The sequence below is a fragment of the Sycon ciliatum genome, chromosome 5 (assembly GCF_964019385.1).
Source record: "Sycon ciliatum chromosome 5, ocSycCili1.1, whole genome shotgun sequence".
In the NCBI taxonomy this organism is placed as follows: Eukaryota; Metazoa; Porifera; class Calcarea; order Leucosolenida; family Sycettidae; genus Sycon; species Sycon ciliatum.
In genome coordinates, this window is record NC_088647.1 from 25,495,741 (window position 1) to 25,523,421 (window position 27,681).

The 27,681-nt window shown below is 50.0% G+C and overlaps 3 protein-coding genes across 3 annotated transcripts in view; 1 reads left to right on the top strand and 2 right to left on the bottom strand.

Moving 5' to 3' along the window:
• LOC135818163 (ADP-ribosylation factor-like protein 3) overlaps window positions 1-10,944 on the bottom strand; it is an 11,885-nt gene extending 941 nt beyond the window's left edge. The window contains exons 1-7 of the mRNA XM_065331506.1: window positions 10,609-10,944; window positions 8,920-9,063; window positions 8,345-8,405; window positions 6,297-6,352; window positions 5,195-5,245; window positions 3,482-3,580; window positions 992-1,078 (exon numbers count right to left, since the gene is read on the bottom strand). Coding sequence (XP_065187578.1) covers window positions 992-1,078; window positions 3,482-3,580; window positions 5,195-5,245; window positions 6,297-6,352; window positions 8,345-8,405; window positions 8,920-9,063; window positions 10,609-10,611 — 501 coding nt within the window. The 5' untranslated portion in view covers window positions 10,612-10,944. The remainder of the gene's footprint in view (window positions 1-991; window positions 1,079-3,481; window positions 3,581-5,194; window positions 5,246-6,296; window positions 6,353-8,344; window positions 8,406-8,919; window positions 9,064-10,608) is intronic.
• A 784-nt stretch (window positions 10,945-11,728) lies between these two features.
• LOC135818164 (uncharacterized) lies at window positions 11,729-15,660 on the top strand. The gene is made up of 3 exons (XM_065331507.1): window positions 11,729-12,012; window positions 13,007-13,330; window positions 13,696-15,660. The coding sequence occupies exons 1-3, from the start codon at window positions 11,887-11,889 to the stop codon at window positions 15,526-15,528; spliced, it is 2,283 nt and encodes a 760-aa protein (XP_065187579.1). The 5' UTR covers window positions 11,729-11,886; the 3' UTR covers window positions 15,529-15,660.
• Window positions 15,661-17,816: 2,156 nt separating this feature from the next.
• LOC135818165 (liprin-alpha-2-like) lies at window positions 17,817-23,892 on the bottom strand. Its single transcript, XM_065331508.1, has 2 exons — window positions 21,518-23,892; window positions 17,817-20,080 (listed from the first exon to the last, which is right to left on the bottom strand). Exons 1-2 carry the CDS (start codon window positions 23,047-23,049, stop codon window positions 18,658-18,660), a joined length of 2,955 nt encoding a protein of 984 aa, XP_065187580.1. The 5' UTR covers window positions 23,050-23,892; the 3' UTR covers window positions 17,817-18,657.
• Window positions 23,893-27,681: the final 3,789 nt, after the last annotated feature.

A 27,681-nucleotide genomic window follows, 5' to 3' on the forward strand; every position in this document is an offset into this window, starting at 1 on the left:
CGCGAAAGCTGCCGGAAAACCAACACCACCGTTCTTAACTTTAGGCTGTGGCGTTCTTAGCATTTCAGGCTGGACGTTCTTCGGCGCACAACTCTACTGTATGCAAGACACACACCATAGATCTCTGCATGCATGGCATAGTTGTCTCCGCTTCCAACCTTGGACAGGTTGAACATTATATTTGACATCAGATTCTATCCATTGTCACCAAGACGTCACAAGAGTACATAAACCAGAGTGGGGAATTATTGTAGTGAGTGAGTGACAGAGCTGTAATTCGGTGATGATACCGCATTGACATGCGAACACCCAGGTCGTTTACTGTATAAGACTATAACTACAAATTTTCGTTTCGAATTAACTTTCGCTATATTCGTTAGGGGGCACGAAATAGCTAAAGTTTGTACCAAACTTTAAGTTTTTTTCTGGACGTTCGGGGTGACAGACCTCAACCAAAAACGAAATTTGGTACGTAACAAGCCTGCTAGTGGAGTGATCTAACGAAAGAATTCGTGAATGAAAATTTGTACTTATACAGTATGAGCAGTGTCAGGGTTGACTCACTCAGCTAATGTTAATGACAGGATCCTGTTCACCAGTGTCGTATGGACTCGAGGACTTTTGGTACCAGCCTTAGTACCCCCCCCCCCCCCACACACACACTTCCTGACCCTGGGATCATCTGTATACATACGCACGCATGCACCCCCCCCCCCCTCCCACACACACACACCTCAGACCTCAGACATGCCCATCGCGGAAGCGATGATAGCGAACAGCTATGTTAGACATAGCAACTTGTGCTGGGATTACACCATTCAACAGCTTGCAAGGCTGATGAATTGACCGCCACTATTTTTAGCCTGGTATCCACCACACAGCTGTTTGAAGTGACTTTACACCCACCCACAGTGACACACACGCACACGCGCTCACCCCCCCCCCCCCCCCACACACACACACACACTATATTTCTCTGTATTGTTGTTACCTGTACACCTTCGCCCGTTGTTGCGATGCATCCCTGAATCTGCCACGACCTGTCCTTTACTTTCTCCAACTGCAGCCCGGAGGCAACCTAAACAGAATACAGAAGCAGAAGCAGCACAGGCACAGCACACAATACACAACACATGTCAGTCCAGTGACGCCAGTTTGTCCCATGTCACGACTATTATTTTTTTGTTTTTTTGTTTTTTTGTTTTTTTGGTTTTACATCGGAAGCTCGACAGTGCAGCTGCACAAATATAATTTATTATAAGGCCATCATTTTTTATATCTATGTTTCGCGTCGTCCGCACGCATACGTTTTGATTTTTTCTGGAAAAAAATAAAATAATCAAACACGCACAGTGAGTGTACGATCGTGCGAGTCATCAGCGTTGACTGGTTGCATACGGCGAAGCTGGGATTCAGAATTGGCCTCGAGGCCAGCGTTGGTAGATCGTTTGTTCTGCATCTGCGAGCAGAATTCTTTGAGCTTACACCAGACCGCATCGATCGCCTCAAGCTGAGAGGATGTGTCGTTTCGGAGCTCTTTGCACCGCTGCTGAAGGCTGAGTACAATAATCCAGCGAAGCATGGGCACCAACGGTTGCCTCCTCTGTCCAAAGTGAATATTTCCTCTTGCTGATAACCCAGATTTTGTGCTTCGATGTACGATTTTTCTTTCGAATGTACACCATGCACGAGCTATTGACATAGTCAATAGACTATGTAGTATGTACAGTGCTATACACCTCTGATGATCCTTTTTTTATTATTTTGCAACTTTTTATTTTTTTCCGCCTCTCGCATACGATTCTGGAAGTTGACCTGACGCGAAACATAGATATAAAAAACGATGGCCTAAAGAGGCCGATGGGACCAAAAATAAAAATATATAAATGTTTAGAAAAGAAAAGAAAAAGGGGGATGAGTGGTGAACACAAAGAGAAAAGAAAAACGTATGCTGAACCTGGGCAATAAATAGCTGGTGAGAGGCTAGACGTTGACTAGTAACAATGTGGCAACAGAGACTCTAGGAAGAGCACATTCCCAAGACTACAAGCACAGTTGGGATCTAAACAGATAACAGAAGCACCGGTTTACACGCGTATAGCATGTACAGACTACTCGTGAAATATAAAGAATTAAAAAAGATCCATCTCTAGTGGTACAACAGTGCTGCTCAATGAAATAGAACGCGAGCCGTGTATTTTTTTACAGCGTTGTTAAAGTGCGTTGTGTGACGCCCGTACGTATAGCAGATCATCACTCTTGCCAGAATCCACATCATGCATACACATCATGCATACACATCATGCATACACATCATGCATACACATCATGCATACACATCTCAGGCCAATACTAGAACAGTCTCCAGTACAGTAATACAGGTCATGCGCCAATGCACCTTTCTCTAACCCGCTCCACTACACAAATCACGCTCAGCGTCTTCATACAGAGTGAACAGCAGAGCAATTAGAGCCGGTGCTTTTAACAGGAAGCTGCAAAGAAACTTTATCTTGAAGTCTGAAGCCTTCAAAACAACAATAGAATCCCATGTTCATTGGGGAGGGGGGGGGGGGGATACTAGGGCTGAGCCGGGTGGCATTTTCTTCGGGTATCGGGTTCGGGTAGTTTTCCACAGGTAGCACGGGATCCCTATTGGGTAATGTTTCCATGGTAACACCACAATGCACCCCTTCGATTACACACTGGGTAGACATGCAGAGTACTGTAGAACGGGTAATTTTAGCGACGTAAAAACCCTGGCGAATTTAGCGATCGACTCATTTTCGCTAAAGTTTCAAGTCGCTAATCCGTTGAGACATTAGTAGTGCACTGGTGATCCGTGAGTAAAATCGCTGCAAATCGCTAAAATAAAACTAACCGGTTGACAATGGGAAAACGCTAAAATTAATAGTCGCTAAAATTACCCGTTCTACAGTATTACATGAATTTGTACACGTGCACTGTACATGATGTCATCGGCGACTTCGGGTTTTCGGGTACTATTCTGTACCCGTGCTACCCGAGGTCCTCACGGGTAGCACGGGCACCCGACTACCCGTGAGGACCTCGGGTAGCACGGGCACCCGACTACCCGTGAGGACCTCGGGTAGCACGGGTGCCCGACTACCCGTGCACACCACTAGGAAATACGGTACTTCAGTAGAAATGCGAACTGGACCACCGAAACCTGGCAACTTTGTGAATAACAACCCCAGCCATAACACCAACTCGACAATATAACGACACTATCTCCAGACCTAGAGTAACTCATTCAACTGCATACTTTCAACCTTGCAAATAATCATGTTTCTCACCCCGGCCGTGGGTCCTTATTTGCAAGGTTGACGCGAATAACAGCAGGTTTCCGAGTCATCCCCGGCCGAGGGTCCATATTGCACGGTTGACTGGAAGTGATACTAATACCTCTTGCAGCAAGTTTATCTTTCCAGCACACCTACAGACTCAGCACGCTGCCACTCACCACATCCGGAGGTTCCGACGAGAAGAGGTCCTGCTTGTTGGCAAACACCAAGACTGGTACCTGTGAGAGAGACTCTTCATGCAGAAGTTCGGCCAACTCCTGAAATACACAAACACCGATATGAAGTAAAATAAACAACATCAACAACAACAACAACAACAACAATAACAACAACATGCGCATATCGCGCGTGCACACACAAACACACACCCACACACACAGAACATGGACTAAATACTGTACAGTGGAGATTGGATATAAAGACACTCCTTCGGGAGAGAACAAAATGTCACTATATTCGATCCGTCACTTAACCCAATCTTCACAAAGGACTTACTAAACGACTTGGGCAACAGAATTGTGTCGCTAAACTCAATCTATCGTTATATGCAAGGTCGTTATATCCGATCTCCACTGTATATCTGTATATAGCTCCCTTGCTGTGCCCTTAGCTAGAGGATTCAAAGTCCGAGTGGACTTGGAAACATAGCCCCATGTATGGGCTCACTACAGCCATGAAAGCGGGCGAGGACAAAGTACAGAACGGGTTTGGCAGACTCGGGGATCTGCAGCGGGATCCATACACCTCCGTCCGCAAATGAATGTACAGTAAAACCTGGGTTAAGCGACATCTGGTATGGTATTAGCAAACACCTAGTATTAGCAACCATGTTTCCATGCACGGGCAGTGCTGTAAAGAAACTGCACCGGAATCAGCGACCACCTGCATTGCACGACCAGCGGCTGACTTTTAGTGTCCCAAGTGCCATATCTGACCTGCATGCAGCGACCAAAAGAGCTGTCCTGGCTGGTAAGCTTGACTGCAACCGGGTTGAAGTGCGCTCAGAAGCGAGTGCATGCAGCGACCAAAAGAGCTCGGTCCTGGCTGGTAAGCTTGACTGCAACCGGGTTGAAGTGCGCTCAGAAGCGAGTGCATGCAGTCAACGGAAAGTGACAAGTGGCAGTGCAGGGTGTCGGCGTTGCATGTACTTGAGGTGAGGCGTCACGTGAAAACTCATGGGTGCTTCGTCTGCATGAAAGTGTTTTATACCCAACGACTGTGAATACAAGTGCATGGAAGTGTGTGGGTGTGAACCGTCCAGCATGCCACATATGCATAGGACCTTATTCCGAAGACCACCTGGCTTAAACGGCCCCTTTTGCTCCCGCCGTGGGGTTAAAACCGCTTAAACCAGGCAGGTTTTACTGTGGTATTTGATACATGTATGTGTGTCACAGTGGTGTGGGTGGCGTGGGTGGTGTGGGTGGTGTGGGTGGCGTGGGTGGCGTGGGTGGTGTGGGTGGTGTGGGTGGCGGGGGTGGCTATATCAAAGTGAATTTGATAGGCTTCACTAGCACCATAGATTGCACAAGGTTCGATCCGTGGGCCAGAAGTAGCCCATTGGTAAACACTAAACAGACACATGTACGTATACTTCAACTCAGACTGAGCAGGTGGAACATGAAACGAACAAAGATGACAGGCATAGCAGTATACCTTCAAGCAGGTGAGCCCGATGGCATGGGTCCGTTACTTGCTGGTTGTTACTTGCTGTTACTTGCAAGTAGCAGACCCAGTCCGGATTATCTGGAATAGCTGCATAACTGCACCCTACAGCCCCCCCCCCCCCCACACACACACATATACCCCAAGGGCCAGTCTGCAAGGAAGCACAGCGTGAGCAGTACTCAGCGGCTAGAGCAACTGCTTACCGATCCGCTTTCGTTTAGCCGTCTCTTGTCAGAGCTATCGATCACAAATACCTGCATAAAGTGCAGAATCAACAGCAGCAGCATCGTCAAACTAGCCCATAACCAATAAGCTATGTTGTGCAATATGCATGATAATATTATCATAAGTGAATTCATGTGGTTATGACATCATAAGATAACTCATGCAGTCACGGCACCACAAGATGACTCATGTAGTTATGCATCATAGGATGAAGTTCGTCAAATCACCTCTCGATAATGCCGCAACTACAGAAGGAGGGCAGAAAAAGGCCAAGGCACGAGAATTTAATTCCATTCTTCATGGATGTGGCAAATGGGATGTAGGCCTTTGGCTAGTGGTGAAACGAATATCAAAACCCAGTAGCCGAATATTCTTCGGCTTAACGAACGAACGAACGAATATTCTTTCGTTAACACGGATGACATCACATGCCCTCCTCTCAGTCATTTTATTGGATATTGTCACTATTATTAGGCATGACGAACGAAGGCATATATTTCTCCATCATTTCTAGGTCATTTTTCACAAAAAAATCCCCAGCTGAAGTGCCTTTCACAGGCTCAAAAAACAGCTTGAGACGTGATTTTCGTTCGAGCGCCATACCTCCCCTCCAGGACCTCGGATTGCGTTCGGGTGGCTTCTAAACAACAGCTGAAAGTTTGCTAACGCCGATAGATCTTTCAATGAAGCGATTCGGTCAAGTATTCACGAAGTTACGAAAGTTTGAAGTCGCCCGGTTGATTCTGCATACCGGGTTAACGAATATTCGCCATGAGAAATATTCGTTCGAATGTGTCAAACCGAACGAATATTCGAACATTCGGTATATTCGTTTCACCACTACCTTTGGCCTATGGTTGGTGGATCTGATCTATCCTCCCCCACTGTTTAGGAGCTACATCTGACGCCTGATCATGGGGTGGTGGCTTCCCACGGAAGCGGAAAGGTGATTCTTGACCAGGGAGTTGTACGACTCCTTGTTCTTGACCTGCCCGGTACGTGAACCCGTCGAATTTTTTTAAAATCTGCCCACAGTGCAACAAGAGACGCGTATCAATGACACTAACTACGGCGACGTACCAGACAGTCGGTGTTGTCAAAGTAGTGCTTCCAGTACGGCCGGATGTGACGCTGGCCTGAGGTGGAACCATGACAAAGAAAGGAACAAAAGATGACACAGTTAGATCATGAACACCGACAAGAATCGCCAAGAGCCACAGTTAGTGCCGAGTTCTGGATCAGTTTGAGTGTCTCCCCGAACTGTAGTAGGGCACTCCACTGAGCGGAGACATATTTTCTCAAGCACAGCCCCTGCGGCTGCTGGGGAGAGGACTCCAACACCAGCAGGCTTTGCTGGCGTCTCAGTGCGGAATAAGCATTGACTGACTTCTTGCTATCAAGCATTTTTGGTAGTGGTGAAACGAATATCAAAACCCAGTAGCCGAATATTCTTCGGCTTAACGAACGAACGAACGAATATTCTTTCGTTAACACGGATGACATCACATGCCCTCCTCTCAGTCATTTTATTGGATATTGTCACTATTATTAGGCATGACGAACGAAGGCATATATTTCTCCATCATTTCTAGGTCATTTTTCACAAAAAAATCCCCAGCTGAAGTGCCTTTCACAGGCTCAAAAAACAGCTTGAGACGTGATTTTCGTGCGAGCGCCATACCTCCCCTCCAGGACCTCGGATTGCGTTCGGGTGGCTTCTAAACAACAGCTGAAAGTTTGCTAACGCCGATAGATCTTTCAATGAAGCGATTCGGTCAAGTATTCACGAAGTTACGAAAGTTTGAAGTCGCCCGGTTGATTCTGCATACCGGGTTAACGAATATTCGCCATGAGAAATATTCGTTCGAATGTGTCAAACCGAACGAATATTCGAACATTCGGTATATTCGTTTCACCACTAATTTTTGGGAAACTCTCCACTGTCAGCATGCACAGGTCTTTTCATCTGGGACTGCTTCGCACCAATGCCGCGGCGAAGAAGCTACACACCTGCGCTAAGTCAGCACCTGCCAGCCATCGTCCACTAGTGTCGTATCTTAGAACTGGACATGGTGCAATGCTTCACGCAAGTCTCACTAGCCTATGAGTATTGCTATAAACCACTTGAAGCGTGGCAAGTGCTTGCACTACAGCCCTTGGCAAGTATAGAAATGCGTTAAATTCGGCACATTCAGGTCATGAGTCAGTGCACACGGCGCAGGCGTACTTTGATGTGTTGCGAGTTTCGGCGCACTGAGGTGCAGGTTGCGTTTTTGTTGGCCCTTTAGGTGTTATGTATTGTTGGTGTGGTGTGGTGTGCTGTGCAGCGTGGCGTCATAGTGCGTGGACCCAGGACATGTGACATGCATGTGGTCTTAATAGCAGTGCTGTGTGAGAGACTCCTGGAGAGTGTGAGTCGTCAATTCCAGTCACTACCGGCGGACGTGTCACCAAACTGTGAAGGAAAACACCCAAACGTACGCGGACCCACAAAAAAACTGGATTCAAAAGTCAGCGGTATCAGGACTCCGGTATGGCTGTGACATAGCACTTGCAAACCCTATAGGGTTCGAAAGTGCTATGTCACAGCCAGCCTGTAGTCATGGCAACGCTGAATTTTGGATCCACTAGGATCTACATTACAGTAATGTAGTCTTGTGGGGATGCATACACCACCCGGCACTTGGGTGAGGTTCCTTCATAGCAGGGTTCCTTCATAGCAGGGTTCCTTCATAGCAGGGTTCCTTCATAGCAGGGTTCCTTCATGGCAGGGTTCCTTCATGGCAGGGTTCCTTCATGGCAGGGTTCCTTCATGGCAGCAGGGTTACACATCCGTCGGTAGTCACTGGACTTGGCACCCCTGGTCGGACGCCCACTCCTGCTACAGAACAAGTCACACCCATGAATGTCACAAGGGACCTACTCACCCTTTGGCACATGTGCACACACACACACACACACACACACACACACACACACACACACACACACACACACACACACACACACACACACACACACACACACACACATGTGCGCACGCAACCAATGACCCGGACAATTCCATTGGCAACATGACGTTCCACAATCACTGTCGTCCCATGGCATGAATGCAGACATTGACTTACCGCCGATATCCCATACGTTTAGAGAGAAACCAGAGTTCTTAACGCTCTTGATGTTGAATCCCTGCAGACCGTCGGGAGAAGAGCAAGCAGACAGCGGGAGAGCAAGAAGAAATTCCATCATAAGTTCCCTGTCAGTGACCATCCATGAGCAGGAGCATGCAGAAGATCATGTGTGTATCTTGTGGGGATTCTGAATGGCCTGAGTAAAACCCTGATTGTTTGGTTGAACTGGCATCGATGCCATATAACACATGCCTAAATAGCAACCTATAAGCCCAATGCGCATTGCCGACTAAGGAATACATTTTTGTAATGCTCTGAGATTCAGAATGCATGCAGTGCTCAACACCGTACACAACAATTCACTCCCTCCTTCCCTCTCTGTCTGCAACTTGAACTCTCTGCCTCGGGCTGGCTCTCTGTCCGTCTCTTTCTGTCTCTCTTCCCTCCCCCCCCCCCCTCTCTCTTTCTCTCTCCCTCCCTCTCTCTCTCCCTCCCTCTCTCTCTCTCTCTCTCTCTCTCTCTCTCTCTCTCTCTCTCTCTCTCTTCCCTCCCTCCCTCTCTATCTCTCTCACCTGCGTAGGTGTGATCTGTGTGACGTCCTCCGACGCCAGTTGCTTCAGGATCGTTGTCTTGCCGGCATTGTCCAGACCGAGGAGGAGAATTCTCACTTCTTGGTGATCGCTGCCGCGCAGCTTGCGCAACATTGCAAGCAGACCCTGCCGGTGGTGGTGGCGTGTCAGGCAGAACAAGTACACATTGGAGAGTTAGGGAACCGAGAATGGGCGTTTACAATAGTATGCTAGCTTCCAGATCCACACTAGCAATCCCCAACACCCTAACACCACGGCAAAGCCTAACAGACGTTGTCTGCGGAATCGAAGCATGCTCCATTGATTCATTTCATTCAGCTACTCTCATATTTGTGCAATTGATAATTTTGCTCCTGAATTGTCATCCCTGTTGCTTTGCTACCGTCCTCCTCCTTCCTCGACCCTTTTCTTAATTAACGCCATTATCGCATTCGTCTCCATGTAATTGGGCGTGTAGCCCGTGTGTACTTGCGAATTCAAATAAAAATATACATACATACATATACTTGCTCACTTTAAAACTATCCTCCAGAAGCAAATGAATGTTTATCTACACGTCTGGATGCTGAGACCAATACTGTACTGCAGCTTAAGAGTGAAAGACTCGGTGGCTATTTCGTCTGAAGTTCGACTCAGCCCAACGCTCACTGACGTTTTCAATCACATCAACATTTCTGAGAGTCTCTCAAGTCACTACTAATCTAGATCCGCAAAGTAATGTGGGCCAAATATATCACATTAGGCCAGTGTGCGACAGGCCAACACATGCAACGGACACGTATTTACCACCTTCACTGTGAGGTAGGACTATCAACACCCGTTTTAATAACATAGAATGCAGTGAAAACCTGTCAAAGTGGCCACTAAGATAAGGCGATCACCTGTCCCAGATGACCACTGCAACTAGGACCAAGCCAGATGCTATTTCCAGTCAAACGACTCTGAATTAGGAGACCACCTGGCAACAGAGACCAGGGTTTTGAAGGTCTCTTGAGCGGTCATCTTAGACAGGTTTCGCTGTACGATAGATTCAAGCCAGACACAGGCCAGACTGGTAGTACCAGCTGAGAAGAATGGTGAAAATGCATAACGAGAGTTACAGTAGCTGAGGGGCCGGGGGTTGACAATGCCTTGCAAGCTCACGTAGCGCACGGTCCCGGCAACTACGACCATGGACCACGGGTGTAAGTGACCAGCCATCATCATACAACCAAACGCAGGACGATCCAGTAATCAGTTTTTGGTAGAGTGCAGTGTGCTGTGTTTTAGGTGTTTGTGAACAGGAAAGGGTGCGTGTGAACGCGCGCGCACGCGTGTGTGTGCGTGTGTGTGCGCGTCTGTGTGTGCAAGGCTCCCCAAGCATGTGTATCGAGCACTCTCGCCAGCAACCTCAACTCGCTTCAAGTGTAAATACCGGCACACTGGAGCCCCGGGTTCGAATGGAAGCAACGACTGAAAGAGAGCTGTGCGGAGTAAAGCAACGACTGAAAGAGAGCTGTGCGGAGTAAAGCAACGACTGAAAGAGAGCTGTGCGGAGTAAGCAAAGAACGCCAGACTTGCTAACGATGAATCATGCTGTGTGTTGTGTCGTTCCTATCCCACGTGAGCAGCTACAAAGTCAGTAGACGACTGTTTAGGCGCCCGGCACGGGACGTTATCCCAACTTCTTACCATTTTTATAATTATTTTCTTCTTGCACTGGCAAGTCAACGTTCCAACTCCGCTGGCCTCGCTGATTCCAGGGCGATTTTGACGAAAAGTTTCGCGGTGAGGCCTCGCAGACGGCTACCGAGCGGTGGGGTTGCTCAAGCAAGTAAGTAGGAGTGGAGAGAGCACAGCAGCTCTACGTGCTAGCGCAGCATCGAAGCCAAACCCAGCAAGGCAGTTCAACCAGACTCCAGAGTCCAACTCATCAAATGTAGGATTTGAACTTTCGTCTCAGGAACACTGAGCAAACTAACTGCTTACTGCCGTACCCAAGCCCAATGCACACACAATAATTTTTGAAGAGATTATTTTCTTTTTGAATTTTGTGCCCCAACCAATCATTCCAATGGCAATGCATATGCATGCAATGAATGTGGCGAACCGTGCCGACTTAGTCTTTAGAGTTTAGTTTAGTCTTTACTCTCTTCAACTCTTGACTTGTCTTTGTCACTAGTCTTTGCTCTGTAACCAGGTAACTGTTTTTGATTTGTGCTGCTAGTGCCAAGGCAGTAATGTCTACTAATGGTGATCATGGTCATGCACGTCTTTCACCATAAATGCATGATTGTACTCTTGCTATTAGTATTACTTATTAGTAGTACTACAAAACCGTGTAGCCGTCAGCCTAGCAGCTACAGTCCAGTATGTACAGCCTAGCGACTCGTACTCGTAGGTCTACTACTCGGACAGGATCTAGGAGTCGAGTCAGGAGCGCTCGAGCGAGCGCTCGAGCCAGCTTGCGGCGCGCGCCAACAGCGGTCACCATGAACACCGGCACCGCCAACACAAAGCACCGCTACGAAACCGTCGTCATGGTTTTTGTGACAAACCTGTGGCAACTGAAATCCGACCCCGTGAGCGGCACGTTCACTTTCTGTACTTGTAGTGGCCTCTATTTCGTACAATCAAGAGGCCATGCCGGGTCTTTGCGATGTGAGCGCAGCGCTCAGGTGGTCGGATTTTAGTTGCAAGCACGACTAGACTCGACTGTCACTGATCATGTACATGTCACATGATACAAATCCAGCTATGTCGAGATATCTACTCTGGTCATCATGTCCATCGAGTCGAGTCGTTGATGAATGATGCATGATGATGGTTTCTGGTTTCACGATTTTTGACTGTTATGTCATTCTAATCTAAATGCAAATGGAGCACATTCGGACTCGGAGGTAAATACGAGACTGAAGAGCTTTCTGGGAGAGTGTAATGTCTGAGAGATGATGGTCAGAATAGAGAGCAATGCTTCTTGGAAGTTTGACCATGCAGCCCGTCTCCAAAGTGATTTCTCTGGACGACGATAGTGACGAGGACGATGACTGCCTGATCACCTGCATCAAGCCCCCTAGTGCGATGCCTCCGCAGTGTGTGAGTGAGCGTCCATCAAACAAATCAATTACTACCAGATATCCAGTCCCGGTGTTTCGTGATTGATTGCTCTATGGGCAGTATGGCTTCGCACGGCCGATTAGAATGGCACTAGATTTTGTTTTCAAATCGAGCCTCAAACTACTGAATTCATGCATTGTTCACATGATCAATCAATCAGTTGCTAGTACTAGTAGTAGGTTCAGTTTTGTAGTTTACTACGCATTTTCGTGACGCACATAGCCCACGGCACGTGTAGGTGTGGGTATGCACGCGCGTGCGTGTGTGTGTGAAATGAAAAATGAAAAAAATATGAAAACCAGGGATTCACTGGCCCAGAAAAAGCCGCTTCAATCAGCTGTGGTGTAGACCAGGCTAAAACCAGTGACGGTCAATTCATCCGCCTTGCAAGCTGTTGAGTGGTGTATTCCCAGCACAAGTTTGTTCGCTATGATCGCTTCAGCGATGGGCATGTGTGTGTGTGTGTATGGTGTGGTGTGTGTGTGTGTGTGCGAGAGGGCGTGTGTGTGTGTGTGTGTGTGTGTGTGTGCGCGCACACGCGAGCAGAGTAGAGAGACTGGCTTAGCTAAAGACTGAAGAACTATCACCAGCATTTTGATACATTGCTTCCAGCAGTATGTGGCAAACAGCACTCGCCAGATAAACGAAAGGAAATACATGGCGAACAGCTACCGCCCCTTAGGCCACCAAAGTTCTGACCACTGAGCCTATGGTGTAACCGCCATCCAACTGGAAATGTCTGCCTGTTCCGTCGCTGAATTTCGCTCTGTCTTGTTAGGGATGGGTCACTTGCTTGGAATGTCTACGTCTGCACAAAGGGTTTCCTATGGCTTTGGTATTGTTGTTGTTGTTGTTTCGAATCATTATTCTCACGATAGCCGGTGGCCAATAAGAGATATTTGTGTTGTTGTAGGTGTTGTCTGAACGTATGTGTGTTCAATGTCACTGTAATTCTCATTGTGTGTCTGCTCAGGAGTTGCTGTCGTGGACGCCGCAGAGTCGCGCACTCTCGCGTCCGACGACGACGGCTGTGGCTGTGGCTGAGGACGGCGGTGACGGTGACTCGTCATCAGACGATCTGCCGTCGGTGTCGGAGGTGTTGCGTGGCGGCACGGCCTACCTCAAAGGTTCACTTCTGGCTGGCGAGCCCCGGACATCGCCGGGCAACGCTGCCGTCACTTGCATTAAGGCCGACGACGACAAAGCGGATTTCATCGACGAGGGTGCCGTGTTGAAAACGGCCACGGTGCGTCACATTGCGCGACTTTGCGCGGACAACCACTATAGCACCCGGCCAGTAAGCACCTCTTCACGTTTCATTTTATGTACTTTGATGTACCGTGCGTGTAACAGTTGAGTGAAATGCACCTCCAAGGACTGTGTAAGAAAATTTATTTTATACTTAATAGTTGAGGTGCTGCATGGTGCATGCGTAGTTGGCAAAGTGGTGACAGCATTTGCCCTCCAAACATGAGGTCGTGGGTTCGATTCCCAGTTTCAGCAATCGCTTTTGAAAGTTGAGTGGTATTGCGCGGTGATCCTAGAGTAAGAGGCTACTGGTCGTTGCGCCTGCCGACCGCCGCGGTGTCTGTGTGTGTGCGTGTGTGTGTACGCGTGTATGTGATGTGTTCCCATGCACCCTGTGTGCTGTGTCCCCTGCAGGGTTATGGCCCAGAGATTTCCTGCTCTCGTGTCGAAAACCAGCAACACACGCGCCAGCAGCCGTGCCGAAAGCACGCAGCTAGAAAGCAGCGGGCAGTTGCACTAAAATCGCCTCAGAAATCACCACAGTCAAGCCAGGAGAGCAAGCAGCGCGTTCAATTAGAGATTCAGCAGCAGCAGCAGCAGAATGAACACTTGCGACTCCTACAACAACAGCAGCTACGGATCCAGCTGCAGCTGTCACAGTGTACACAACCACAGGAGCAACAGGACCAACAATCACACCACCATCATTCTGACCATCAACAGCAACAACAACTGCAGCAACTACAACAACAGCAGCAACAACAACAGCAACAACTACAACAACAGCAGCAGCAGCAGCCACAACAACAACAACAACAACAACAACAATGTTATCTACTACTGTTGCAGCATTCGCAGCATGTGAAATTCCCACCTGTGACGTTATGCACATCCAATCTAGGCTTCTCTCCAACGAGTATTCAAACCACAACTGTACCCATTGCAAGTGTTGCTGTCTCTACACCCGGCTCTTCCACCACCAATGTGCCGCGTAGCGTTACTTGCGAACCAATACCTGCGAATCAACGCACTCGCCGCCGCATGTTGCCGCACACCGGTAACCCAACCAAACCTGTCCCCGGAGCAGCCGCGAGAACCGATACAGCACTGGCAGCACATTCACCGGATCTGGTCGAAGTTATTCGACGTCTAGCCCAGCGAGATACGACCGGCATGCACGTTGCCGCGCCGCCTTCGATGACGGCACTGGGCAGGGACATGAAGTCGTCGCCGTCGATCATGTTGGTAATGCCACTGTATGGCCGCAGCAGCGACCACGGCGCTGAGACACGCGTGCAGTACATACAGGAAGCACTGGCCCTGCTCGACGCCGGCATTGGTCTGGATGCACAGGTGCGGCGTACACTCGCGGGCTGGCTGTGCGGTGGTGCCAGGCGTAGTGGGACCGATGCTCCCCGCCTGCTGTGCGTGCTGTCGAACGCGCTGTGGCGTTGCATGCAGCTGGACCAGCAGTCTACGGCGTGTCTGGAGTGGTGGTGGGAGACTGCTGAAGAGTTCTTCTGCTCGTCGTCGACAGCATGGAGCAGTGACTTGGCTTATGCAGCTGCTCTGGAGTTGACAGTAACCGGCCTCCAATGTAATATCAAGTACAAGCAGGGCCGCGCTGGTACGTTTCCGTTCTGCCCGCTGAAGCACCGCAAGCGTGTTGTGTGGGCTATCGAGGCATTGGCGGCGACGTATGCTGGTGCAGTGCCACCATCACCACCAGCAGCAGCAGCCACGGCTCTGGTGCAGTGCCGCCGCTTGCTCTGCAGTCTCCTGTCGTTATCCGTGCTTCAGTACTCTGCTGCCGCTGGTGCTGGTGCTGCGCTTGAACATGGTGACCGGCAACTCCTGCAGCGCGTCCTGTGCGTCTCGCAAGATCTCATGGTGGCATGCAAGCAACTCACGCCCGCCAGTCGCAACCACCTTCTCCGCCAGCTCCCTGAATGCCTGGCCTTTTGCACGGCACGCATGCTGTTAAAGGATACGCGCTGGAGCGGCGCCAAGCGCGTCTCCGAGGTGGTCTCCGTGAACGGCCTCATGCGCGAGTATCAGAGAGTGTTTGATTTGAGAATGGCGCCGGAGGTAAGAAGCAGTGTTGCACCATTGCTGACACTTCTCGTCCGTCTTCTGCTCAGCGCTGACTGTCATCTAGAGCCAAGTACCGTGGTGTGGCTGAGCGGCTTCGATACTCAATACCCAATGCTGATTCTCCTCTTGGCGACGCAGCTAACAACTAAGTAACAAGGTGAAAAACTCAAAAACCATTGTCAGCCTGTTGTTGTCCATGCTATGGCCGTGCTCTCTCTCTCTCTCTCTCTCTCTCTCTCTCTCTCTCTCTCTCTCTCTCTCTCTCTCTCTCTCTCTCTCTCTCTCTCCTTCCTTCCTGTAGCCTAACTATTTTACCTATTTTTAACCCTGTTCAACCAGTGAGGTTGGTTGTTTGTCCTCCACATGAGATCAGTTTTACTCCAAGCCCTGTATCCAACTTGATGTCAGCTATAGAATTGGATTCTTCTTCTTTATCAGTCTCTCTCTTTCTGTGTGTCTGTGTGACCCATTTGTTTTTTTAGTACGCTGAGCTGGTCTCAGCTAGTTGTTTTGATCCATTCGTACTGTATCTCGCACTACATGCCACGGCCATTGGGCAATGCCAGTCAGCGTTTCTTTCGGCCAACCCTGTCGTAGCTAGCGACCAACTGCATCGCTGAATGCTATGGCCGTCACCAGATATATTGCCCTCTAACGTCACATCGTAATGTGTTGTACCTTGTGCAGTCTCTGGCATGATAGCTACATTTCGTATCATTATGTTCTTGATGCGGATGTTTTATCGGTGCGGCGCAAACCACCTGGTGTTTCGCCGACCGCTAGTGTTTTAGAGCTCTGAGGCACAGTTCGAATATTTAAAAAAATCTCTAGTCTTTTCTCATTCTAGTTTTTTCCAGTAAAACTTACCGGCAACTCGTGGTATTCCCATTATGGCATTATTGAGAGTGTGTATGTGTGAGCTCCTGCATGCTGGGTCTGGGTATGTACGTATAGCAGGGTAGGTGCAAGTATGTGCCCCAGGTGGTCTTGTTTGCTCAAGCCTGTGCATTTGCCCGGTAGATACAGTGCTGTTCAACGAAATCCAATCTAGTGAGTGAACACCACGCCGGCCAGCCGTGGTGGTTCGCAATCCGGCACCATGCATTTGTGCTACGGAAACTCTGCTGGATGGTGCTGGGTGAACAAAATAATTATGATTTGCTGCTACAGTGTACCTGAAGAAGCGCTTGTTGGTTTATAATATTGAAAATAATTATGTTGGTCTATGTAAAGTGCTGGATGAGGAACGACTGTACGTGTATATATGCGTTGGCATTTGCCTTGGATAATAGATACTGTAGTGTCTTGTATTAATTAAAGTCTCTCGTATTGAAGCCTGTTTTGTATAAAAGCCTGTTTTGAATACAAGCCTGATTTTTAAGATACACAGTCAGCACATAAGCCTGGTTTTAGTGTTGACATACATCGAGATAGGTGGTGTGAATAGAAGCCTGACTTGAATAGAAGCCCAGCACTGATATCGGCGTATACGGCCGTTAGCACCTGCTTTTATACGCGACACTACGGTAAGCAAAGTGCACACGGTGAGCTGCTGATTACTAGTATCCGTCTTCAATGCATGGCTGATGGAGAGCAGGACATGCCTGTGTGCAGCTCCTGCCCAGCTAAGTAAGGACAAGGTGTATGTTCCCCATGTTATCTCAATCTGATTTCACGCCTTTCAGGATCTGGTAGTGTGTACGTGGCTGCAGTCAGTACGGCAGTAGCTCATGCAGAACTGTATAATTGTCATGATAAAGGTGTGTAAAAGGATGCAGGCTGATGTCTGGACAAAATGAGGACATCCCAGCCTGACCGCATGCAGACACAATGACACCCTCCATACCAAGTCTATTCCGGTACGCACTGTGCGGTCTTGCATGTAGGTAGGTGTGTGTGTGTGTGGGGGGGGGGGGGGGGGGGGGGTGTACAGTCTGCTGAGTAATAGTTGTAGGTATGACAAAATCAGCATTATTATTACCAAGAGTAGAGGTAGCGGTACAAGCACATGTGCATCATAGTACTTTGAACAGCTACAGTCGACTCCTGGTGCGACGAACACCAGAGTGCAGGAGACTTAGTTCTTTCTAGCGGAAGTTCTTTGCAACAGAAATGCACCCACACAACCCCCAGCCATACAAGCAGCAAGTCATGACTGGCATGTGCCCAGTAACAGTACATGTATGAGTGCGCCTGGTTTACATGCGGCCGTACAAGATACGGTTCGTCGTAAACAAAAACTGTTCGCAGTAAAAGGGTCAATTTTCTATCATGGGTTCAAACAGGGACATGGACGCTGGGTTCGCTATATCACGGAATTAGCTATATGCATGGTCGCCTATGCAGTCAAAATACAGTTATATACGGCAGGGGACGGCACCCTGGCCTCGGACGGCAGCCGTGCATGCTACAAGCAAGGACAGCCGACACTGAGAAGCCGATCAGCTTTGACGTGGTGTTGGTATTATGTTAGATACTCTTCGGCAATGGTTATTAAGTAGAAGATAATATGCTAGCCATTGATACGCCTGATCATAGAAAACAAAATGGGCAGCGAGAAAAAAATAGTTAATTCCACTTGAGAGGTACCTGATTAGGATAGCACGGTATCGATTTGTACAAGACACAAACAATATAAATCTCTGAGAGAAGCACCGCCTGAATGTACAGCAAGAAGGCCGAATACAAAAGAAGAAGAAAAGGTACGTTACACTGGACCAGGTTCTCTGACCAAACACGGGACGAGCTACTGCAGCTCTCCGTCAGAGGCTTCCCTCTAACACACTATGTTTTTGAGGACGTGTGCCTTGCAGAGCGGGGGTTAGAGAGAGGAGGGGGGAGGCAGGGTGTAAAAACTATGTACAACTACAGTACATGGCCGAGGTCACTGAGCATCGGGATCGCTACTGAAAAGCAGGAGAAATCAAATATGGGACCAAGGCGAACTTGGAAAAAATAGGACTCCGCAGAGCTAAGCAAAAGCAGGTGTCTTGGATGACTGGTAACTCACGTGTCACAGTCTGCACAGCTGGGTGTATGCATGCTTTACTTAGATTAGGACAATTTCTATCAACATTTCTGCAGTCCACAACGGAAAGTCGGAAACACGTCAACAGGAACAAAAAAACAAGGCGACATTTTTCTTCAAGTTCTTGAACAATCCAGAAAGTCAGAAACACCGAAATTCAACCGCCCTACCTCCACTGGCTGCGACATTGTATCGCTCAGTGAGGTGGCGTGCACACTGTACAGGCTGGTCAGCAATACAACACACTATGCATCTCAACTCTTCTCAGTCTCACCGTCCGCACTTCCCGCCGCCGCCGCTGCACTCTTAGCCGCGTGCTCCTTTGACGCGGACTCGGCCTTCTGGCGCTTTGACTTGTGCTTCTTGCGGCGCGTGCTCTTCCACACGCGGCTCAACGACGCTTGGTCCAGCGTGCCCTGTGCCGGCATCTTGAAGCGCTCTTGGCGCTCCGGGACGGCGCTGAGCAGGTCGAAGAACTCGCGTCGCAGGATTTCGAGCGCCTCCGAGTCCGACGACGGAATCTGCAGCAGCGCGGCGAATGCGTCGGCCGTGAACGTCGGCTCCAGGGCGACCAGCGCGCCGTGAATTCCCCAGTCCAGCAGGCGGTCGGCGTACGTCATCAGGCCGATCGAGCAGACCCACTCGTGCACGCGCGCGCTGGTCCAGACGACGACGTCGCTGCTGCGTCCCTGGCAGGCCTGCCGCCGATGCAACAAAACGGCCATGTCGTAATTAATCTTCTTGATGAGCGCCACGGCACACTGGAAGCTCATGTGATGCAACTCCTCCACCATCTTGGTGAAGTTGCGCAGGTCCTTGACGGAGAGGTTGCTGAGCATGCGGCCATCGATCAGGCACTCGCGGAACGCCGGCGCATACTGCGGCATGCCGATGTCGGCCAGGAAGACCTCGCACACCCACTCGGTGTCCATCTCCCCGAAGAGCAGGCAGTTCATGCGGGCGCGCGACGACACGGCGGGGCTGGTGACGGCGACCATCTCCTGCACGGCCAGCTTCAGCTTGAGGCGGTGCAGCGGGTGTTGGATGCCCAGGTCGCGCGCCATGTCGCGCTCCGACAGGCCCGCCATGAACGCGCCACTCTTGGCGTTGGCGTGGCACGCAGAGATGTACCACTTGGGCATGTTGACGTAGACCTCCAGCCAGGCCAGCACCTGCTCGGTGCCCCACTCCATGAACGAGCGGTCCTCCCGTACAGCGCGATGGAACACCTCCTCCTTGGTCTGGTGCGTCATCAGCCGGGACGGCGTGCTGAGAGTGCGCGGGCGACGCAAGCTGGCCGCGCCGTCCTGGCCAGGCGTAAGGCTAGCGTCTATGACTTGCTGCTGAAGGTCTTGACTGAGGACGGGTGCGGATCCACCGTCCGTCTCATCCTCCTCGGTGACGGTCCCGTGCACTTTCTTCTTCTTGTGCTTCTTGGAAGGAGACTTGGTTTTCGGCGAAGGCATCGATCCCATTGATTTCGTGCTGTTGCGCCGCGGCAAGAATCGCCCAAAGCCCGATGACTTGGTGGATGTGTGACTCTTCACGCTGTCTTTGCGCGCATGCAGTGAGCTGCCGGAGTGGTTCAACTCAATGCTGCTAGACTCGGACGTGACAGTTGGGCTGGGAGTGCGAGCTGAAGCAAGGACAGGCCCGGACGTTTGACTGGGAACAGACCTGCAGATTTTGAACAACCAAACAACGACGACGACAACAACAACAACAAGAACAAGAACAACAGCAGCAGCAGCAGCAACAACAACAACAACATCAATGACGACAGCAACAAGAGCTCAGCCTTGTGATTTTCGTCGACAACGAATTTTATGCTCAGAGCACGAACGAGCAGATCTATACAACCGGCTTGAGCAGCAACCAGAACACTGGTGTGTGCAGCACAGTGCATATAGGTGGTGGTGGTGGTGGGGGGGGGGGGGGGTGGTGGAAGAGGGAAGCCTAACTGACCTCCACAACCAGCATTGCCTTCCCCTCGGTTCTGATAAACAGAGATATCCGGGGCCAGAAAGCTTATGGCCACGCTCAACTATTCTGCACCTCACAAAGTCGTCTGAAATTCAGCCCATATAGGCTTTGATTAGGCTTTGATTAGCGCAGCTGCCCTCAATGGACTCAGGTTTCATTCCCGGGTTACTGTAGAACGGGCAATTTTAGCGACGTAAAAACCCTAGCGAATTTAGCGATCGACTCATTTTCGCTAAAGTTTCAAGTCGCTAATCCGTTGAGACATTAGTAGTGCACTGGTGATCCGTGAGTAAAATCGCTGCAAATCGCTAAAATAAAACGTCGCTAACCGGTTGACAATGGGAAAACGCTAAAATTAATGAATAGTCGCTAAAATTACCCGTTCTACAGTACATGCATGGTCTGTGGGCACTGCGAACAATGGATCGGTCATGCACTGGAGCAAGGCATGGTCTGTGGGCACTGCGAACAATAGATCGGTCATGCACTGGAGCAAGGCGCCACCTAGTGTTCATGCGACCGGAGTCCACTGAGCTCACACACACACGTTAGAGAACACCGCCCGCACATGTACGTGACACCTAAAACTGGCAACCCCCCCCCCCTCTCTGGTTACGGGAAGAGGATGATCGAAAACTCAACAGACACTGAGAGATTCCCCATGAACCGCAGACAGCAGAGCCATGTGTCTAAGAACATCGGTTCTTATGAGGTCCAGACCGGGACATTCTTTTAGTATCTTCATGAGACAAGATGTCCTCAGGAATCACGCTACGTTCTAAATACGACATTCTTAGAATAGAGTGCCCTTTCACTGGTCAACACCTGTCAACGGCAATGCACTGAGTAGAATTTCAATTCGCCATTGACATATTGATGACCAGACTAGTTAGAGAGTTGGAGAATTTCCAGGTTGGGCACTCTAGGGCGCTGCATTCTTCGGCATGAGAATTTGCTGGATAGAAACAGTGTCACCCCCCCCCCCCCCAACACACACACACACACGCGCGCACGCACACACACACACACACACACACACACACACACACACACACACACACACATGCAGCACATACATCTGGGAGAATAACTGACAACAGCACTCCAGAGCAAGATCGATGGATGACCTACCCCATGCTGGTGGTGTCGGTAACGAGAGCATCCGGTGGAGCTAACGACATCGCCTTTCTGCCCGCCCGTGGACTGTGTGCGGAGCCGTCCGTTGATGCCAGGTCGCCTTTCAACTCGTGATAGGAGAAGTTGATGATGGGCTCGCTCCACACAGTTGGTGTACCGCGCCGTGCCAAATGTAGCGCAGAGCGCGGTCGATCTGGATCAGGCGGGGACATAACTAGCGGTTCGGGCGTTGACGCATACGTATTCGGCTTGACGTGCCCGTTGTCTATCGTTCTGGAGCCAATGTCGAGCAGCTTGTGCACCTCCTCATTCGAGTACGGCGTCAGCTTCTTCACCTGGCGCAGTCGCTCCTCCAGGGCCTGGCAGCGCGAGGCAAAGTGCTGGATGCTCTGCTCGCGCGACGCCAGCTGGTTGCGCAGTGCCGACTGCTCGGCCATGAGGCGCGACCGCGTCCTCTCCAGCTCGTACACGGGCGTCTTGCCGTCCTGCGCCGTCATCAGGTCGCTGCTCGGGTTGCGCTCCTTCAGGCGTTGCGTCAGCTGCTCGTTGGCCAAGCGCAGCTGATTTAGATCGTCCTCAAGATCCGTCACGCGGTACGTCAGCTCGTCGCGATGCTTGCGAAGCTCCTCGACGTGCTTGTGCCGCTCCTCGAGCTGCTTGAGCAGAAGCTGACTGGACGAGCTACCGCTGGTGCTGCCCGCACTGCGGCCCAACCCACTGTCGCTCTCCGTCTGCTCGGTTTCGCCGTTCTCCTTTCCGGGCCCCACCTCCATGGCCACTTGCAAGCGGAATTCCAGGGCCTCATTCCGTTCGAGCAGTGCCTCTCGCTCGCTGTTCACCGCCGTCAGCTCCTCCTCCAGCATGCTCGCCTTCTCCATGGCAACGCGCAGTCGCTCGCGCACTTTCTCGTCCAGGGCTTTGTGATGGTCGAATAGCGACTTGAGTGCCTTCAACACCTCCACCTCCGACGACACTCCGCTCTGGGCGTTGGCTTGCCGTCGCACTACGGTCATGCGCAGCGTTCGTTCGTGGCGCCCGACCAGACTTTCGAGGTGCTCCAGCAGCAGGCGCGTGTTCCTCCGCTCGGCCTTCAGCTCGCCGATCTCCTCGTTGCGCTCCTCGATGGCGTGCTGCTGTGCGGTGAACATCTTGGCCAGCTGCATGAACTCCTCGGCGAGTACGCTGCGACGCTCGTCCGCACTCAGCTCGCCGTTCCAGCGATCAGTGTGTTGTACCTGGTCCAGCAGCTGTAAGCACTCCTGCTGAGACTCGGGCATGGCGCGCTGGATGTGCTGGAACAGTACGGTTTTCTCCGCTGCTGCCTCCTCCACCTTGGCTTTGGCCTCGTTTAGCTGCTCCCTGGTCTCACGCAGGTTTTCCATGAGTTTGTCGCGCTCTTCCAGCATGTTCATCATCAGTTGCTCGAAGCCTGTCACGTCGTTCCGTCCGCCGCTCGCCTCTCCTCCATTCTCGTCATCCGATTGCTCCTCTCCCGTCTCCATCAACGCAGGAAGTACGTCGCACATCGTGCGCGCTCACGGTGGATTTCCTGCGCCTCTGTTGTTCCCCTCTCTCGCTTCGCCGCAGCCACGCTGCGCTGACACGAAGCGCAGAAGCACCAACACTACTTCTGGGTCGGCTCTACCGGGACAAGCCGAATTCGCGAAGGTCCCGCAGACCTCGCAGCTCCACAGCGGGGCGAAAGGAGAGCGAGCAGCAGTGCTCCCTAGCGTACCCGCGTGCGCTTACTCTAACGGCTGGTGGACACTGGGAGGACGGAGGCCGTGCGGCGGTAGCGACCAGCCCGACGGGGAAATATTGGCAGTGCGAGCGAACAGCGCACATGGGCTTCCAATAGCGACGGCTACGGAGCAGGCTAACGACTGTGCGAGAAGCGTCCCCCTAGCGATATCATCCACAGCCGCTCAGCTTCTTCTCTTGCGAATGTCCCAGTCTATCGAAGTAACAGTACTTCTCTTGCAGTCTTGGTCCCAGATTCCTAGGTGCACTCACATAATATAAGGCAACAAACCAGCCTGCTACGACTACAACGGACCAACAAAAATACGGCAAATGGCAAGCGCTAGGCCAGCTCACCCATGAAGGTACTAGTACATGAAGACTGAAGTGGCTGAATGAGAAAGAGAGAGCGCTAGCGCTAGCGACGAGTTTATTGTGATTATCCGTACATACGACAAAAGCCGTGCCTGGATTCCTCCGCCACTAACAATTTGCATGGGCCAAAGAGTAGTAACGTAAGAAAGGCTTTGCTCCGCCACCCAAACCATGAACAACGAGCCAGTGCTTGCTAGCAGTGGCGTGAGCACTTCAAACTAAAAGTAGCTTCGTCGCAGAAACTCTTCGGCGAAGCAAAATTTGTGATGATGGCATTATCGATCGGGCCTGTTGCGACCACATCCTGCACATTACTGTATGACTGTGCATGTCGATCTACGCAGTGTAGATCTACTACTACTTACTAATACTAGTACTTGTGTCTGTGTGTTGCCTTTGCCCGCTTTGGCCAGTTTGGCAGCATAGCGCCTGTCTGGCTTGCATGACCCGTGTACGAAACGACATCTAGCCTTCTAGGAAGTGTACGCGCTTTATCTAATCGACGGCGCGTCGACTCGCGCCGCGGAAAAAGCTGCATCGAAGTGACTGACCATGCATACATGTACGCGTATACGGTCAGTACAGTACAATCATAGTAATCAGTATCGATGCGGACGATGGACAAAAAAAACTTGACAGCACTTGGCACGTGCACACCGCTGCACCACTGACCAGCCCACGCATTTCTATGTAATGATCTCATCAAGAAAAGAACACAATCAGAATGCAGGTTTTTTTTGGATTTTCATTTTTCAAGCGCGATGCGCCGCCGCGGCCGATATGACCAGCTGTCATTAATTTTCTGATTGTCAAACAAGTGAATGAAGCCTGAAGTGAAGGCTAGTCACTGCCATAAAATAGGTACTCGCACTGACAAGTGACAGACTCCCATTCGCAACTAACGCTAGTCACTACTACTAGTACTACTAGTACTACTAGTCAGCAGCAGCGCAGCGCTAGCAGCAGACAATGACGCAAAGTCGTTGTGCAGTACATGTACAATCATGTGACTGTACGAGAGCGTACATCAGTACAGTGTGTAGTTTGACTTGAGTCTTTGACCGGATCCTGGAGGTGGCCAGGCGGACATGACAAGCATTGTCATAACGACATAATGACAGTCAAGTCGCTGAACCATGAATGGGTGACAAGGGACCCAGGAGACATTTCAGGAGTGCATACACTGTCATAATCATACAAAAGTACAAAATGTACAGTCATGTATTCAGTATGATGACGATACTGTAAAACCGGAAAGTCTAACGACCAAAGAGTTTACATTTTTTTTGTAATTTTGGCATGATTACGTGCAGAAAGTTTAACGATGGCTACCTGGCCACCAGGGAGTCGTAAAATTCTGCTGGCCACCCATCTGTGTGCGCATCTTTAGGGCGCGCTCACACTGCGACCAAAACCAGCGTCCATGCGGCCATGCGGCCAAGTTGCATGGCAACGGCATGAACTTGACCAAAACGTCGCGGCCACGTTTCAAATCGTGACCGCGACCTCCGGAGGGGGGTGCCACGACTTGGCGGCAACATGATCGTAGACGTGAAGCGTATTTGTGTACAACCTGGCCTGAAGTATGTTCAATTTCTCAAATTCCGGTGTGTTGATTCATGAAAATCGGCGGTTGTCGATGTCACCTCGACATTTGCACATTTTTTAAAATTTTGTAGTTGTGGTCCTGCACGCACGCACCGCCATATATGCATTCTTTGCCCTTTTCGGACGATGTCGATTTTGTTTTTGTTTTTGTAGTTGCTTCGTTGTGATCGGGTGAGAGACCAATTTCTACAGTGTACTCGTTCAACACGATGGCAGCTTGGTCTGGCTTTTCGGTTTCGGAAATCATCTTTCTCTACTTTTCTGCGATGATGGAATGCCATACCTCAAGACATTTCAGTTACATATCATCGGAAAATACAGTTCTCATCTTGGCAACAGACAAAAGAAACCACTACCGGAATTTCCACTGCACTGGCACTTGCTCTGACCACGAGGTCAGGAAAGCGAAAGCGCTTGGATGTCAGCGGCAGTCCCTCAAGAGTCCAAACCTACCTGATTGTATGAATTATTTTCGTCGACTTCAAGAATACGAGCCACGAGGCACTTCCTCCAACATGCAACATGCGAAAAATTACATCCAAAACGGGCCACAACTTTATTAGGAAACGCACGAACTCTTTTGGATACGAACTGCAATTCGTAAAGTTTATGTGACAAGTTCACGTCTACGCGTGTACGAGGCCTAGTGTGAGCACGACTGCCACGTTTCTGCGTTTTGCTGACGCATGGACGCGTGCTCATGGTCGCAGTGTGAGCGCGCCCTTACACAGACATCTTGCGATAACGTTTCTTCAGATAAGGCCTTAAGGGGTCGTCCACAAATATCGATGTTTTTTTAGAGAAGATATTCGTTCGTTTGGGGGGGGGGGGGGAGGGGGTTTGGGCCCTGTTCGTCTCGTCTTTGCAGAAAAAATATCGAACTCTATCTATGGACGGGCGCTGTTCGAACATGTAGTTTATGACCTACACAAAGTGAAAGTCAACCTCGTGAGCATAGCCATGGCAAGGTTGTGCGACCGTGGCAACAGAAACCTAGGTGTATGGTGAAATTAGAGTGGCACTGAGCTGGTCACGTTTCATGAGGAAATTGAACTTCATTAAAAAATATCGATCCCTTCCATAAACATGTGTATGTTCGTTTTGAGGGAGGGAGGGTCTGGGGAGAAATGAACAAATATCGTCTTGAAAAAAACATCGATATTTACGGACGGCCCCTAACGGAAAAAAATTGGTCGTCACAAAAACGTTAGACTTTGTGACTCGTTGGACTTTCCGGTTTTACAGTACATCATGTCATTGTATCGTTGCTCTATGAAATACGGTCGTGTCACTCAAGTACGCGCCGGGCATCGCGCAGCCCTAGACCTGCGAACACAGGGCTGCGAAATGATGCAAGGCGCAAACTTGAGCGACGCGACTGGATTTCATCGAGCAGCACTGTGCATAATTGGCAGATGGGCAAGAACCTACAGCACTTGTACATACAAGGAGGACATTTTTATTTCCGTTAGCCAGCGGAGAGGGCTCAACCAGGGAGTCGTAAAATACCGGTATTTTACGACTCCCTGGGCTCAACACAGTAATGTGGAGCATACACACACAAGGCACACAGGAGGTTTACAGACTGAGGTCATGGCAACTCTGCACCCAAAAAATACAAGTCGTCTGGTTCTGATGATTGTATTGTGCAAGAAACTCGGAGTTGCGACGAACTCTGTAAACCTCCCTTCAAGTAGAGTCCTTTGTGCCCTTTGTGTGAGTGAAAACTGCACATACAAAAACAAAAACACATCTCCACGGAAACCTCTTTTTTGATTCGCTGTTAACATGTTACAAGCAGGGAGTAGTACAATACCGTATTGTACTACTCCCTGGTTACAAGTGTTAGGTCATAAAAGGTTGACTTAATATTTTGCGTCCACTTCACCACCACCACCACCGTTGCGCTCTGCGGCCGATCACGTACATTGTACATTCCCCACAACAGCAACAAGTGGTTCCTTCGGAGTATTGAAAATTGCTTACTTTCTTGTGACTTTATATGTTTTATTATCATAATATTCTAACTTTTAAAAACCGGAAAAATACGGTATTCCTACATTACAATACAGAGCTTCTGGCTTTAGTTAAAAAGATGAATATGACCCGGAGCACAGCAATCTGAGCATGCAGCCGTGGCAAGAACCTACTCGAATGCAGTAGTATCCACCTTTCCCCCTTCAAACGTGGCCCAAAGCCACAACGACCTTGACTCTGGGATCAGGGCATGACATGTGGCGATAGGTCATTTATGGCAGCAACCACTCAAAGTTACAAGAATGCACCACTTACAAAGTACAGAGAATACTGAGAAAACATGCCACACACCAGTATAATAATTCTAGGGCTGGACCACGGGGTGGTTATACTTATAAGTCATGTAGGTCTCCTTGCTCCATGCATATTGCACTTAGAAACTCTCTACAGTTGTCAGT